General features: G+C 41.5%; 1 protein-coding gene across 2 annotated transcripts in view; it reads left to right on the top strand.

Moving 5' to 3' along the window:
* The window catches only part of fam184ab (family with sequence similarity 184 member Ab), a 167,432-nt gene that overhangs the window by 81,585 nt on the left and 69,776 nt on the right, over positions 1–16,071 (top strand). For both annotated transcript variants that reach the window (XM_061051617.1, XM_061051618.1), the window contains exons 8-9: positions 378–559; positions 6,700–6,885. In XM_061051617.1, coding sequence (XP_060907600.1) covers positions 378–559; positions 6,700–6,885 — 368 coding nt within the window. The remainder of the gene's footprint in view (positions 1–377; positions 560–6,699; positions 6,886–16,071) is intronic.

The following is a 16,071-nucleotide window of genomic DNA, read 5'->3' as shown; positions in this document are numbered from 1 at the left end:
ATCTTAAAAATATAATATCTATAAGAGTAAATGTAACAAATCCTGCTCCTAACATCCAAAACCACAGCTTTCATGTCGACTGGAAATAACTTTATGAAAGAGTATAATTCACTTCTGAATGGGCGGAATAAATATTTTGTCCTCAACATGAATAAATGTTCTAACAAAAATGATTTCAGGGTCAAAAAATGAGGTTAAACAAGTTGGTAATTCAGTAATTTCACTCAAATGTCAAAATCGATTTGAAGTCCAGTACCAAGTTTTCCAGTAAGTAAACGTATTTGTATGTCGCGATCGAAGAACATCAACATGCAGATGAAATGACTTAACTGTCAGCGTTCTTCTCATGGTGGTCGACTCTCCCGTCCTCGTCACAGGTCAGATCAGCAGCCTGCAGGCCACTCAGATGACCCAGGAGGCCGCCATCAGGGACCTGGACAGCGAGCGGAGCCGGCTGAAGGACAAAGTGCTGAGGATGGAGGAAGAGAGGGAGGCGCTGCTGAGCCAGGGCCAGGCGCTGGACGACAGACAGAAACAACAGCTCCAGTCTCTGGAGAAGGTGTGTGTCACTGTGTGTGTATTAGTGTGTGTGTTGAAGGCATTTGTATTCAAATGCTGCGTGCATAACACTGTTAGGAATAAGTAATAAGGAGCTGTGACTTGAGTTTTTATCAGACTTTGCTCCAGTGTCCTTCCTTCAAATACAGTACGTAAGAAAATATGAAATCATCTTTCTGAGAACAGATTCTTGGTATAATAATTTCATTTATTGCATTTAGAAAAAAAGGGGAACAGAATCTTACATTTGAGCGATTTAGACGTTTAGAAAGGAATAGTGTTTGGGATTCATTTATCATTGTTTGCTTCTTCTTTCTGAAAGCTCACTTTCTGCTTTTTTGAACATCCAGAGATGTGCTACTTCAAGTATGAAATGTATTTTCTCTGCCTCTCATTTGAGACCTTATTGGAGCTGAACTACTTCTAGACATACAGTCCAATTTGTCCCCCAAAACTCTTCAGTAATCTCTAAAAAAGTTCAGGCTTTTTGGGTAAAAAGCTTAAATGGAAAGACAGTTTATTTGGATCTGTGGAGCAATTTAAATAAAAGACATTGTCCTGAGGGTGGAACAGAGCACACTTGACTTAAAAGTCTGTCCTCCTGTGATCTCATGTAAGGGTGACGATTTTCCCCAAGCCAGTCTTGATAGACCTTAAAACTAAATATTTGACTTGAGCTGTTTCTTATGATTTTAAACAGAGAATGCAAAAGTTAAGGAGGGATCTGTAAACGCCCGCCCTCTCTTCACATTTCTGAAGTTACTTTCAGTCATTTTGTTTCCATTTCTACAAAAGAAGAAAATAAATCTCATGGACCTTTAATCACCAAACTTTTGAAAGGGCCAAACCTGTCAATCACTGCCTTTAAAAACACAAGCAGCTCCTCTTTTTAAAAAAAAAACCAAGATGCTTAAAGGTCAGAGGATTTAAGGAACAGTGTACTCAGCAGAGCAAACGCAGCCGACGGTAAATGTCAAGTGTTGCTGCTTCATGTGTGTTTTCCCATTCTTTTATCTCTGACATTTGTGCAGTGTAATCCTCTGGGAGCTGGGGCACTTCTCCCACTGGGCCAGGCTGAGTTTTGAATGTCTAGCTCAAGATAATAAGGATTTCTCACTACTTAAACTTTAAGAAACTCTTACATCACTGCAGCAGCAGCAGCGTCCCTCTGTGCTGTTTTGTTTGAAATAGAAAAGGTAGAGTCATTAAGCTGTTAGTGAAAGAGGCGTTTTTTTAAACCATAAAATAACTAAATTTAAGAAACAAATCTGGTGAAATAGAAGTGGATTTTCTGTAACAGAATCAAGCGGCAACCTCCGGCCTTGAAAAATGAAGCCAATGTGGAAGTGCAAAATCCTGCAGTTCTTGGAGCGTCAACTTGAGGCTGGCTGCAGAAACACTGGAAGTCAAATACACATGACTGTCAAAAAACATTTTTACAGCATAAATAAACATTACAGCCTGGTACAAAAAAACAAAATAGGTCTGATTAGTTATTGTCCTCATGCACACACTGTACGGGGTTTAACCTCTAAGTTGATGCCACGCTCCCCACGGCAGATCAGTGCCAAAAGTCTGGAACTGAAAAAATACAATCTGAAAGTGAATAAAAGATCTGAAAGCAAATAAACGATTTGAAACGTTAAAGATCTGCAACTGAAAAAAATAAGAACTCAAATATAAAAAAAATATATATGAAAGTGAAAAATGAAAATAAATAATTTATTCAAAAGAATTCCAGAATTGAATCAAAATGATATTCAACTTGAAAAAACTTTTATTTTTATTTTGAATACATTGATGTATTTTTCAAAGCTCAAGTTCAAAACTTGAACTTTCAGTTTTCATTTTTTTTTTCAAATGATCAAAACTTTTGGCCCTGATTTAGCTCCATAGATTTCCAGCATGGTGGATGCTGCCGATGAGCCCCCTGCAGGAGCAGATGGATGACATCACTCAGGCTTCATGCATTAATATTTACAGTCTATGAGCAGAATGTGTTTTACAACTATTTGCGCTGAGTTGTGATTATTCCACCAGTTGGGTTCTGAAAATAACATCCATAGTAATGTTGTTGTTTGACTTGATGATAAAAGTCTTAGAGAAGTCATGACATTAAAACAGGTTTTGTTTTGTTTGCAGTTCTCCTTTAAAACCAATATCTTCTTCTCTCATTTATGTTGTTTTCTTTTGTTAAGAGCTGTTTTTTTTTTTTTTTTTACTTGGCCTCTCTCAGTAAAAGAGAAATTAACCTCCCGGGATGTTTCAAACCGTGTCGTTCATGTGACACTGTGGAGATGTTTACCGCCTCGGGTTCCTTTGGCCCGATGACAAAGCAGCACTGTCGCTCAGTTTGACCGGTTTGATGGATCTTGGGAGATTTCCAAAAGAGCCTTTGGTTTGGAGCGATCACTGCATAAAAACATGATTCAGTCCCTGCTGGGAATGTAAAGTTTGTGCATGTTGTTTCAAATGACTTATATATTCTGTAAGCTGCCGGATATTCACTTTTAAAACACTGAAGCTGACTTTAATATGTATTAGTTTACATGTTTTGGACAGTCTGTAGCATAAGATATATTTTACAAGTTTGTTGGAGATAATAAAGTATAACGTGCTTTTTGGAGCACGTTATGGGAGTGGAGGAAAAGCTGAAATAAAGTTTACAGGTAATTCAACTGGCAGACCTTAAAGCCCCTCAGAAGAGAATCCGACTATCACAGATTTTTACTGCTTGATTTAGTTTTTCATACCTGCTAAATTTCAATATGAAGGAATTTGGTTTGGTGCGCTTTGCATCCCCCAAAGGTTTCAGAGTGCAACTGCACTGTCGTGAGTCACACATAGTGTCATCACACCTAAAACTCTTAATTGAGAAAGGTTTGTAAGGTTCCAAAAGTGTAAAGCTAACTTTGAAGATCTAGATTGTCTGACCTGGTGGATTTATTTACATAGTTTGGGTTAGATGACCTTCTGCACCCTGTAAAGCTGCTAAACATGAGACGATGATGACAACAATAACAACACAGCCTAACGTTAAGTCACAATCTGTTCTGAATAACATCTGCAGGGATGTATGCTCTGCTTCTTGATCTGCCACTTTCTCTTTTTCACTTCTTAGCTTCATCTGTCACCGTCCTCTTCCTCTTCGCCTCAGTCATCGTATCAAACAGTACAGAGACGAGCTAACTGGCTACTTTTATTACTGAAGGCTGCTGTGTGTAAAGTCGTACGCACTTCTTGCGAAATGACACCGGCTCGCTGCCAAAGTTACATACTGCAGTAAACAGGTGATCGGGCCGCGCTGTGGACATGGAAGAGACGCCATGCTCCCTGTTGAAAGTAGTGGTGCTATTAAATCAACCTTTAAAAACGATTTATTTAAGACGCAAAAAGTACAGAATGTTTCTTTAAAGGATCATCTTAAGACTTGATTTATAAAGATTACAGCCTGTTCTGTAGCTTCTTGTTTATTGCTCTGCGGTGTGAAATGCTGCAATAAGTATAAATATGGTAAAAGAAGAAAGTTAGTTGACTTTGTCTTGAGTTGATAACTCACAGGGAGCAGCCCTGATAGATGAATAGAGGTATTCACTGCCAATCAAAAACCTTCAATGGGACTTACATTTGATAATAACTTCCACTTTTTGTATTTTTGTAAACATCTGATCCAAATTAAAAGGAGAAATACTTTAGTAACGACCTAACCAATCATACCTGAGAACAATGTTGGATTATAACGCAGAAAATATCCACTTTTTCTAAGTGTTTTCAGAATACCACACATGTGTTGTCAGCTGAAAAATGCGGGGAACAAAGAACGTGTGTGATCATTTCACTAAACTCCTCTGAAATACTGTGTGGAAGAGTTTCTGTGTTTACTTTAGGAATCATTACTGCGCCTAATGCCAGCTCAACTAATGGATATCTCTGTCCCCAAAGGCTTTTTAGCCAAAGTTTGGCTAATTAAAACTTTGTTAAACACATGCAGTGAAGAAGCAGCTGCTCCCTGATTAAACAGAAAGGAAATGGGAGACAGATTAGATGTTTTGTGTTTTTCAAGAAAATCTCAGATTTGTGTGAGTAGTTCGACACTTTGTTCCAGAGTTTGATTAGCACACACAGTGCCATGCTTGGTGGTACAGAGGTCATTTAGTGTTACTCTGTGCTCCTCTGTCTGAAGTTTACTAACAACTTAAATCAGCAGGACTTCACCTCGTCTCCTCCATGCCCTCTAAGCAGCATCTTTTGGCCGTCAGCCATTTCTATATTTCAGCCTTGTCGTCTACCATCTGTCCAGATTAAAATCTACGAGGCGGCTCTCTTCTGATCCATTCATCTTCTACATATCTTCAATTGAATCGCTAGCAAGTACAACATCAGCACGCTTTAAGTCGTCCAAACTGACCCCTCACACGAACAGTGATTGTCTGATCATAGTGTAGCGACTGTAACGGGCCACAACAGACCTGTCAATCATGACTCTTACACCTGGCTAACCACACTAGCACTGGCAGTCGTTAACTAGCATTACATGTTAGCATTTGTTAGCTCATTTATTTTTTCTGTGTCATATGTTTTATTGCAAAAAACTATTGAAGACAAATATGTTGTTGGAGCCAAGATACAACTACTGTAGATTTAAGACTTTCATTAGATGTTCTCTTCGGCTCTTCATCTGACTAACAAACAACTCCACTCAAACAAGCCTTTTCTAAATATTATTTTATTGAGTAACATGTGTTAAACAAATGATTTAGCTTACATATCTATGCATTTCTCTGTAAAAAAAAAAAATCCCCAAAAGTTTTTACAATAAGAAAAAGTGTGTGAAGTTTGACTAGGTATATCTTTGCATAATTAGCATAAAATAGTTTTGATTTGACATCAAATCAACACTCGCACACATTTGAATTTAAAGTACTGTACTATTAAATGAAGGCTTTTTAAATCCATGCCACAGTCATGTGGCTTTCGCAAATTTTTAGCATCATAACCAAGCAGCAACCTTTGGTGTTTCAAAATGAAGCCAATGCCGAAATGCAAAAACTGCAGTTCCTCAAGTGTCCACTTGAGGCTGGAAGCAAAACAAGTCCCGATTTCATCACATAAGCCCATTTTTCGGCAGAAATAAAAATGTTTACAGTCTGAAAAGCTCATGTCTTCATTGGTAAAGACTGTACAGATGGTGGTGATTTTAAGGCTTTAAGAGTTATTCATAATAAGGGGCGGAGCTAGTCTGACTGACAGGTGGTCACGTAGCTGTTTCCCATGAGGCTCAAGTTGGCCTCAGCTCCACCTCTTTGCCTCTTACTACATTTCCTGGAACTTACGACCACATTTCCAATATGGCGACCGTCATCAATTGGCTTCAAAACTAAGCTTCAGAAACAAATGGGTGACGCTACTGAGACTACGTCCATTTTTTTATACAGTCCACTATCATAACATGTTTTTGGCTATGAAGTTCATTTTAACATCTTTTCACGCCCTAATAACAGTAAAAGGTCTGCTGGAGACATTTTCTTCTGACTGACTCTGACACAGTTAATAAGCTGAACTCATCTCATGAGATCTTTTACAACTCTTCACTTCAAAAAAACAAAACTGAGTGTTGTCAGCCTTCAAAATGAATGCTGCGTTTGTTTCAGACACCCGTTGTTTAAAAAAATAAAATAAAATCAAGGTCCACCCTTATCATCTTGACAGGCGACGCTGAAACGCTAACAAGGCCGGTGCTTCAGGAAACATCAGTCGACTGCATCCGTCACTCCTGATGCTGAAGGAGACGTCTGATGGAAGAGTTGTGTTTTCTACTCATTATTTATTTCAAAGCTCCGTTAATAAAACTCACACTTCCTGTTTTTGTATCATGTTTGGTTTGCATTAGGAATAACAAATATGAAGATGGAGAGGGAACTGGATAAGGCGTTTTAGATTCAGACGGCCAGAATGCAGGATTGATTCCTTGGCCGTCACTTAGTAAACACTGTCAGTATGGCTGCATAATCCAGCATATGGTGTGAATGTCAGCCCGAGCTCGGTGGGAGTTTGGTCTATCAGTTCTCTCACCTTTGAGCATATTTTATCACTGTGCTGCGTGTCCATGCGTTTCATCCATCTCCTGTCTTTTTTGAACAGACCCTGCGCGAGGAGAAGGCGTCCCATGAGAAGGAAATGAACAGCATGCAAGCGCGATCCGAAGAGGAGGCCAGTCAGATGAAGGAGAGCCAGGCTCGAGCTCTGGAGGAAGTCGCCAAGAAGCACAGAGTGACCCTGGAGAACGCCCTCAAAGAGGCCGAGAAGGAGAAGAACCGCCTGCTGGCTGTGAGTGCAAACACAAACTCTGACTTCATACGTGGCTGAAAATGTACCACTGTCCATATGTTACATCACTCCTACACTGAAAACATGACCGGTTTTAATCTCTGTTTTCAAACCCTCATTAACTCTTCATCATCTGAAACTTTATTTATAATCATGATGTTTTTTTTGTCCTGATTTCATCAAAAACAAAACAAAAGAATACTTGATAACAATATGTGAGACAGCGGGTGCATCAGATGGCGAGTTCCCCGGGCACCGAGACGAAAATCCATAGGATTAATATTCAGATAGCTGCGTGTTGTGTAATCAGCGTTTATTGCTCAAAAGCCGGGAGGATAATGAACAGCTGTGTGTTTTAATGGATCCTGCATCATCAAGCTACAAGGATGGTGTCCTTGGGAAGCTTGTTTTCATCGTCTTGGTGGAAGTGAGACCAGATGTAGGAAGTAACATTCAGGATGATTTTAATTAATAATGTGCAACTTCACTGATTACTGATAAACCTCTGCCTTTTTTTACGATGCATCAGATCGCCTGATAAACTTTGAAAGTATAAGTTATTTAACTAATCAGAAACAGAAAGTAGTTACTAGCCACTTCAACTGTATATTGCAAGTTGAAGGGCGGGATATATACGTCCTTAAACACACAGAGGCTTAATGGTAGAGTGAAGACATTCTGCTGGAGGTAGTGTTACAGGGAGGAGACGGGGGCAATTTGTCACACTGTAGCACAATATGTGTGTGTGTGTGTGTGTGTTGCCCTGTGACTGGCTGGTGAACAGTCCAGGGTGTAACCCCGCCTCTCACCCAATGACAGCTGGAGTCGGCTCCAGCCGTCACAGTGTCCTAGTTGGGAAGTCATTCTTCTGACTTCAGTGTGTTCACGGGTTCTCAGTTTGAAAAGTCTGAATGTTGCACTTGAACTTTGCGGCTAAAAATGAATGAATGAAGTGGAAACCAAGAGCGAGCTTTCAAATTAAGAATTAAGAGTTTTTAATTTCCCTCTGGGATTAAAAAAGTATTTCTGATTGTGAGTCTGAATCTGTTTACAGAGCAATGTGTCCAATGATGCTTTAATGCTCCATAAAGGTCGGGAGGCGGAGGAAAATTCTGTGTGGATTTTTCACCGTGAGCAACCTCTTCTTACATGCAGTCATTAGATTTAAATATAAAGCAGTGCAGTCTCCTACTGTTGGGATACAAGTAGTGGCACATTAATACATTACGCCTTCGTAATTTCACATTAACACTATTTCTTTGAGCTCGCTCAAAAAAAATGTGTGTGTTGTTAAGAGGAGCTGATAGTGTTCACTAAAATAACATCCCAAAAGTGTGATACTCAGGAATGACTCAGTCAAAATACAAGCTGTCAGCTCTCTCAGCGTTCTGGATCTGTTTCCTGCCAAACCATTTGGACCCGTCACACCACTCCAGTCTGTGTGATTTTACACTATATCTGTTCATTTGTTTAATGAATCAGCGCTGATTATGAATGACGCACGCACTCTGTGGCGTCTGCAATATGTTTGCTGTTTGATCAGCACCCTCACATTTTGCCGCCGTTATGTCAGCTGTGACCCGCTGAAGATACAAATAATGAAGGAGAAATCTTCCACTACAGAAATGTTTTAACACTCTGCTGTTTGGTGTTCATAAAGTGGTTTAAAGAAGAGATACTTGTTTCTGAACCCAAAGATCCTCTTTATTTCGGGTTTTCAGTGGGAAACCGTGTCATGAGTGGCTTTCTTACTCGGTCGTTCATTGATCATCTGTTACAGACGCTGAAAGGAAGCTACAGTATGAGCTCTTTGGCTTCACAGTCCTGTGAACGTCGACACTCTGTGGGAACATGAAGGGAGGGGTTGGGGAGTGGGGGAGGCGGTACACTGAAGGGACAGCTCTGTTTTGGTTTGTTTCTGGATGTGTATGTGTGACATCTACTGGACTGAAGTCAGACATTATACCTTTAAATTGATTGCCTTTAAAGTTGACCTACTATACTGATCCCCATTTTAAAACTTACATGTAGTGTAGTGCTGCATGTCCAAACTAAACATGGGCGAGGTTTCAGATTATGAGATAAATGAATGTAATGTAGTAATCCCAGGATGAGTCTGCAGAGGGCGCTAAACAGCTCGTTCTGCAAATAGAAGAAGAATTTATACTTTATTGATCCCGCGAGGGGAAATTCGTTTTTTACACTCTGTCTAGTTAACATGCTACACAAACATAGGCTGAAATACACACACATGCACAAACAGGATCCTATGGACATGCACTAATGGAGAGGTCTCAGAGTGAGGGGGCTGCCCACAGCGGGCGCTCCTGAGCTTGTGGGGGGGGTTAGGTGCCTTGCTCAAGGGCACAGGAGGTGGCCTGGCACCTCTCCAGCTACCAGACCAATTTCCGGACTTGGTCCGTGCCGGGACTTGAACCGGCGACCCTCCGATTCCCAACCCAAGTCCCTACAGACTGAGCTACTGCCGCCCACAATCACACTACCACGCGATAGTTCCCGATATGAAACCAAGAATTTCACCAGACGACATCAAACCTCTTTAAGCCGTTATAGCCTCTTACATAGACTTTATTCTCCCAGCACTGGTAGCCCTGCAGTGTTCTGCCCCACTGGAAGGCTTCCAGAGAGCTGACCAGTCAGAAGAAAGTGGGCACCTAGGACAACATGACAACAAAGGGGAACATTTGTATAATATGGGATCTTTCAGCCAATCACAATAGCCCAAAGCATCCTATTTGAAATGCCGTACATCCACATATGTTCTGTTTATGAGTCACTTTGGGTTTTTAGGGACCAATACCGGACTGTTAATTGAGTACGGACACCTTCTAGTGCCTCCTTTTGTTGTAAAAATCAAAGTAAGAGACGCTTAGAGCAGCGTGGTCCCTTTAAGAGAGGCTTTACTGTTTGAACAGGAAAAAAAAAAACAAGGAGGCGAGAAAAGGTCAGACGTAAGTGAGGGAGTCGACACCTTGAGATTGATGCTTCTGACTCTGTTGTGTGCAGAGAAAGTTGACATTTTTCAGGTGATTCTTGAACTTAACGACTTGAACAAGACAGAATCTATTACATATAGAAGAGAGCACCTTAGGGTCATAGTATTTTTTAATAGAGGACGTCGTGTAGAAGAAGCTCAACTTAATTTGTAGTTTATTCGCCTTCCAGCTGAACGATATATTTGGCTTTCGCCGTCCAATATGTGAGAGCGCCTCAGACCTTTAAGGTTATCGTTTTCACCTTGACTGTAATAAAATAGTAATTATATTTAAAATGTTCAGGCTGTTAGTTATAAAAATATCGATCACGTCGTCACTGCAAGGCAAAAATTAGTCCCTTGACGGCTTTAGCAGCACAGCTGGGTGATTTCAAAAACAAGATCCAGTCCCCCCAGAAAAACCTCCTGAAGTTTCTATTCTCACGTCTGTAATCACTCATGTCTGCGTCCTCTGATATCATGTCAACAGCATCGTTTTTTCAAGCTGTGACTCATTGAACATCCAGCGTCTTCATCACACTGAATGCAAGGTGTGAAATCTTTTCTGCACAGGGGGATGTAAAGAGAACACGTTGATGTCGGAGTTACAAATTAAAAACGACAGCATGCCTATACGTATCGAGTGACAGGAGGTCAGAAAATCTGACGTTAAGGTTTTCCTACGGGCTGCAATAAACCAAACAGGGTTACAGCAGTGACTAAGAAATCTGGCAGGCTGAAAGGAGGAAATGCAGCCTACAGACGTGGGAGAGCACATTTTATATTTATCCCTCGTAAATGTCATCCAGGACACCTCCGAGCTCACAAAACCTGAGCTGGGTGAAATGTGAGCAACCTTTTGTGGAGGAGTGTTATAATGTTGATCCTGAAGAATTGTAACGTGAAATTCTCAATGAAATCAAAACGTGGAGATGTGGCAGCATGAGGGGAGCAACATGGATTTTTACACGGGGGGGGGGGGGGGGGGCTGCCTGATGAGTCACACAGGTGATGAGACACGGTCGATGCTCTTAATGTGTGTATTTTTGGGGCGCTGCTAAAACTGCCACTCCTCTCAGTCCCACACAAACACACAGAGCTGCTTTTAGTGTGCCATTGTGCAGCAGACAATCGAACACTAATTAGATTAACACGCTTCCTACACATGTGAGGACGAGGGCCAGCGCTCGGCACGGGGATGTGTTCAGATTGGTGAGAAAAGTGTGTGCAGGAATTCAACTACTCTGCCGTTTTGACGTGCATATTTTAGATTCAGATTTTAAAAGGCTTTGGACTTCTTTACTGATCTCATAATAAAAGAGACCATCAGAGAGAACGCAGCGCTGCATTCTGGGTAGAATTCAAACACAGCGACTCATAGCACCAAAAGAGCCTATGTTGACATTTTCAAAGGAAAAAAATTGGCAACAACTAGAAAGTTAAGCCATTAAAAGAACAGAAAATGAGATTAACTTTAGAGAATATTAGCCAGAATGTGAAAGATATGATCCAACAGAGAGATAAAACAACAGAGAATTGACTGAAGAACCATCATGTATTATGTTTATTATCATTAAAATGAACACCATGAAACACAGCTGTGTACAGACGGTGGAGTTTAAGTTAAGAGGTGATGTGCAGCAAGCAGGTCAGAAAAACAAACGACAACAGGTGAGAAACAGGTTTGAGAAACAGCCTGGACATGAAGCAGTTAAACAGGAATAATGCATGAGATGGTAATATAGCAAAATTTGCACAGTTTGAACTACTGCTGTGGTTTTAAGTTTGTCAGCCCTTGTGGGGCCCCTCACTGGCCCGGGGCCCCAAGCAGTTGCCTTCCTTGCCTGTTGAAAAGCAGCTCCTCTGGTGGCCATGAAACACACAAAAAATGATGATCAAAAAATACTGAAATGGTATTATAGCATTGGGAAGTTTGGAGAAACGTTGTCTACAATACAACAAAAATAAATAAATACAAAGCTATAAAAAGTTGAACCAGAGAGCAACATTTTTGAAGTAATATCAGGGACTTTATCTGTGAAATAGTCATTTTTTTGCGCTAGCTGCAAAAACAATTGCACAGTGAACCACATGAAGTCTTTACTACACCCGGCGTTCTGCTTTTGTCCACAGGAGCCTTCATGAAAAACACTATAATCAAAGTAATAATATTAGTAGTAATAAGAACAGCATCGACAGCAAGTGTGACTGTATGATTTATAACACAAAGTTCCCAAAACCTTTTAAGATGAAGTATGAAATAAAGGTTGAAGAGTTTTGATATTTACGGGATCATGACTCATCGCTTTAAATACATCGTCCTGCTTGTGCACTGGTGACATTAAATGCTCCTGAAGCTGTAAGAGGAGAGAATAAAGTGACTTCAATCATCAAAATGAGGACGAAGCTGTGTGATCGTGAAAGAGCCTGATGTGACCACTGCAGCAGACGGGTGTGTTTGAGTGTGTGTTTGAGTGTGTGTTTGAGTGTGTGTGTGTGTGTGTTTGAGTGTGTGTTTGAGTGTGTGTTTGAGTGTGTGTTGGTGTGTGTTGGTGTGTGTTTGAATGTGTGTTTGAGTGTGTGTTTGAGTGTGTTGGTGTGTGTTTGAGTGTGTGTTTGAGTGTGTGTTTGAGTGTGTGTTGGTGTGTGTTGGTGTGTGTTTGAATGTGTGTTTGAGTGTGTGTTTGAGTGTGTGTTTGAGTGTGTTGGTGTGTGTTTGAGTGTGTGTTTGAGTGTGTGTGTGTGTGTGTGGAGGTGGGTGTTCCTAAAACTTCCAACATAAATATTTCACAGCTCCTTACTTAGAGTGTGGCCGTCCTAACAGGGCTTCAGCTCATACATACAGTATACACCCACTACTTAAGACTTTGCGCTTTCACACTACTCGTCTCCTGCATATTCCACGCGGTGTGTTTTTTTTTTACTCTGGGGAAGAACACGAGAGTTTCAGTTTGAGAACCGCAGAGGTTTATCCTCTCTGCTCAGCTGGAGTGACTTCAGCAGGAGAGCTTCATCATGAGCACATTCCTCTTGAAGGAGCTTCAAAGGAAACAGCTGATTCATTTTCATCAGTACTCCTGTGATCTTGAACATTTCAAACCGTGTTATTTCTTTTTTATCAAGAACTGCACGGACTAAAAAATCCAAGTTTCAGAAAGAGGGGAATCCTAGAGTGCAATAGCAGAATCATCAACTAATCATCTTTTAAACTCTGCATTACGTTGGTTTAGCTGCATTGAATTGTCAGTTTGTGGCACAGGGTCGGGGAGGTGTTGAGCAAACATCACACGGGAGGGAGTGGCCCTCTGTGTTATAGGAATGATTATCAGCACTGCTGTGATTTGGTCGTATGCACGAGGCCGCAGGTCAGTCACCTGACAATGTTTCTCTTGTTCTTATCTTTTTATTTCATGATAAAAGGAGCACGCATTCAACAGGGACGCCTGCTGTTGCCATGGTGATTTCAGATGCTGTCTCTCAGTTTGCGCAGGTTGTAATCAGAAAAAGCAGCCATGAAACCGGGGACTCATTGTGGAATAGTATGCAGTTGTACATTCAAACATTTCTAACATGCCAGAAACTCATCGGACAGCAAGTCAGCACTCGTGCATCCTTACACCGTGCATGTCACATGACGCAGGATCAGGCTGAAATTCAGCCTAAATCTGAAATTAGTGGTTTGACTCACACTAGGCAATCGATACCGGGCCTAACCAAGATTTATCCTCAAAGTCCAGTTCGTTTGAATAGTGTGAGTGCTCCAATCCTTGATCAAGCACGGTACACTTCCTTGGCTCTGGCATGGTTTGGAGAGGTGTGCTTCGGCACGGTACCATTTCTCATGCAGTGTGAACATGAAGTATAATCGATCCTCGCCTCCATTATCGAGAAATGTCCGAGTGTTATGACTGCATCTGAAGAAAATGAGACAAAATAAGCCACAAAGTCGGTAAAGTAGCCGTCATGTTTTTTGTGTTGTTCTCTGATGTGCAGACTCTTTTTGTATCTTTTATTTTTGAGTCCGCCTGTCTTGTAAATTATGCTCTCTTAATGATCAGGTAAAGCTGTGCATGTGTTGTATTACGACGTTATGTACAAGAGGTAACCGTGCTGAGGCCCGGTTAGTCCTGGAGCAGTGTGACTGCAGGTCAGCGGGGGAATGGCGGGGGGGGGGTAATTGTGCGGGACGTAGTGTGAGTGCACCCTAAAAGCCCGGTGAAAATTGGCCTGCAATTGTAGAGCCTACACCCGGCTTAAGAGACTCACAATAGAAAGTAATAACTTAAGAGACATTAAATACTGATCATAGAAAATTAAAAACACCGTTATGTATAAATAGAAAACAGAAATGAATAAAATATCACACAAAGGCAAATTAAAGCAATGTTATCAACTTTGCCTCTGAACATGAATATGATTAATTAAAAAGCTTCAGAGCAACAACTTCTTTAATACAGATATTAATAGAAGATGATTGCTGGTTTTATTAAGGATAGAATAAAGTTTAAAAAAAAAAAACATCCTCCCTGTAGCTCCTCACACCGCTTGTTCTCGTTCCCCGTTGTGTTAAAAAAAAGTTACACACACACCCGAATGCTGGCATGATGACGGGCTGAGCATCAGATGTGAGACAGTGAAATGCCCCCTAGGATTACCACCGAGGCACTGGGACTTGTTTAATGAGCCAGAGGTCTCGCTGCTCCAAACAGCAGCCTATACCACTAATTTGACTGAAGATCCACCAGCAGCACCGAAAATAGCCTGCTGATGAAGCCCGATCCTCCACAGAGGCTTTTATTCCCGTCACACATGTGAAGGCAAGTGATCAAGTATTCCCTTGCATCAAAGTTGCATAATGAGGACGTGTTTTAAATGATATCCCACAGTAGAGCCCATCACAGCTGACGGCTACATTAAGATATGCATTTCCACGGGTATTAGCCCGCGCCTCCATATGCAGCCTCTCTGGCCCGCTGTGATTGTCACGGCCTCAAAAAATTCCTCCCACTGTGTTCTCATATGCACAATAACTCTCCCCCTTTGTGTGCGTTCGTGATTACGCCGCCGGTGCTGCCGCAGAAAATGTCCAGATTGAAAAGAGTAGTGACGGCGAGCGGGCAGAACTCATCACTCCTCTCTTCTTCTGCAAGATTGGCAGGTCACACGGAGGAGAAGAAATGCCTCCTCATCCCTCCTTTTTTTTACTTTACTTATCACTTGATTCCTTTTGGTCTGATCCAAGTTTCGTCACGTCCAGTTAATCATCTTTCCTTTCATCACCTCTGTTCTTTTATCATTTTAAATTATAATGAGAGTTTGGCTGTGAGATGGCCCGGTTTCGGAATATAAATGAAATGGGTCTGCAGGTCGGCCCCTAATATCGAGCAGGAAGGTGTGACAGGAATCCTGATGGGTCAACTTAGATTCATCTTTTATCTGTATTTTCTTTCTGTTGGAGGTTGCAGAAGACGATTCCTTTTTACCTCGTCCGAAATCGTTCCATCACACTGATTGAAGTCACTCAAAGCGTGGTACACACTGCCAGATAATCAGGCCCAATCCCCCCTTTCCAACAAGCCGAATCAAAGTCTCCATATTTGAACGGTTCTGAAGATGATCTTGCCATACCATCCTGTGGAGTGAGGTGTGTTTAGAGTGAAAGCAGCAAATCACTTTTTCTACTAACCTCCAGCTCGTGCTACAAAATGTTCAGCCGTGTTCAACTTCATCCACACTCCTTTATCTTTGTGATTCTCAGTAATAAGTCGTCCGAAAACTAGTTCAGCCCTTTTTTCTTTTTTTTTTAAGATTTATTTTTGGGGCTTTTGTGCCTTTAATGGAGATAGGACAGTGGATAGAGTCGGAAATCAGGGAGGGAGAGAGAGAGTGGAATGACATGCGGGAAAGAAGCCACAGGTGGGATGTGAACCCGGGCCGCCCGCTTGAGACGACAGCCTCCATACATGGGGCGCGCGCACTAACCACTGCGCCACCAGCTCCCCTACTTCAGCCTTTTTGACCTGAAACTCATCTCGACAATAAATTCACAGGCAAGAAAAAGAGAAAAGCCTCTGTGAGGATCTTCAGGGAGAGAGAGAGAGAGAGAGAGAGCTCAGGGCCACACGGCAGATTGCAGAAATCTTGATGTAGCTTTGGGTTTTTCATCGTGGCCTGGAGGATGGCAGGCTCTT

Source organism: Labrus mixtus, chromosome 12 (genome assembly GCF_963584025.1).
Source record: "Labrus mixtus chromosome 12, fLabMix1.1, whole genome shotgun sequence".
Taxonomy (NCBI): Eukaryota; Metazoa; Chordata; class Actinopteri; order Labriformes; family Labridae; genus Labrus; species Labrus mixtus.
This window is presented reverse-complemented; position numbering and strand designations above follow the sequence as displayed.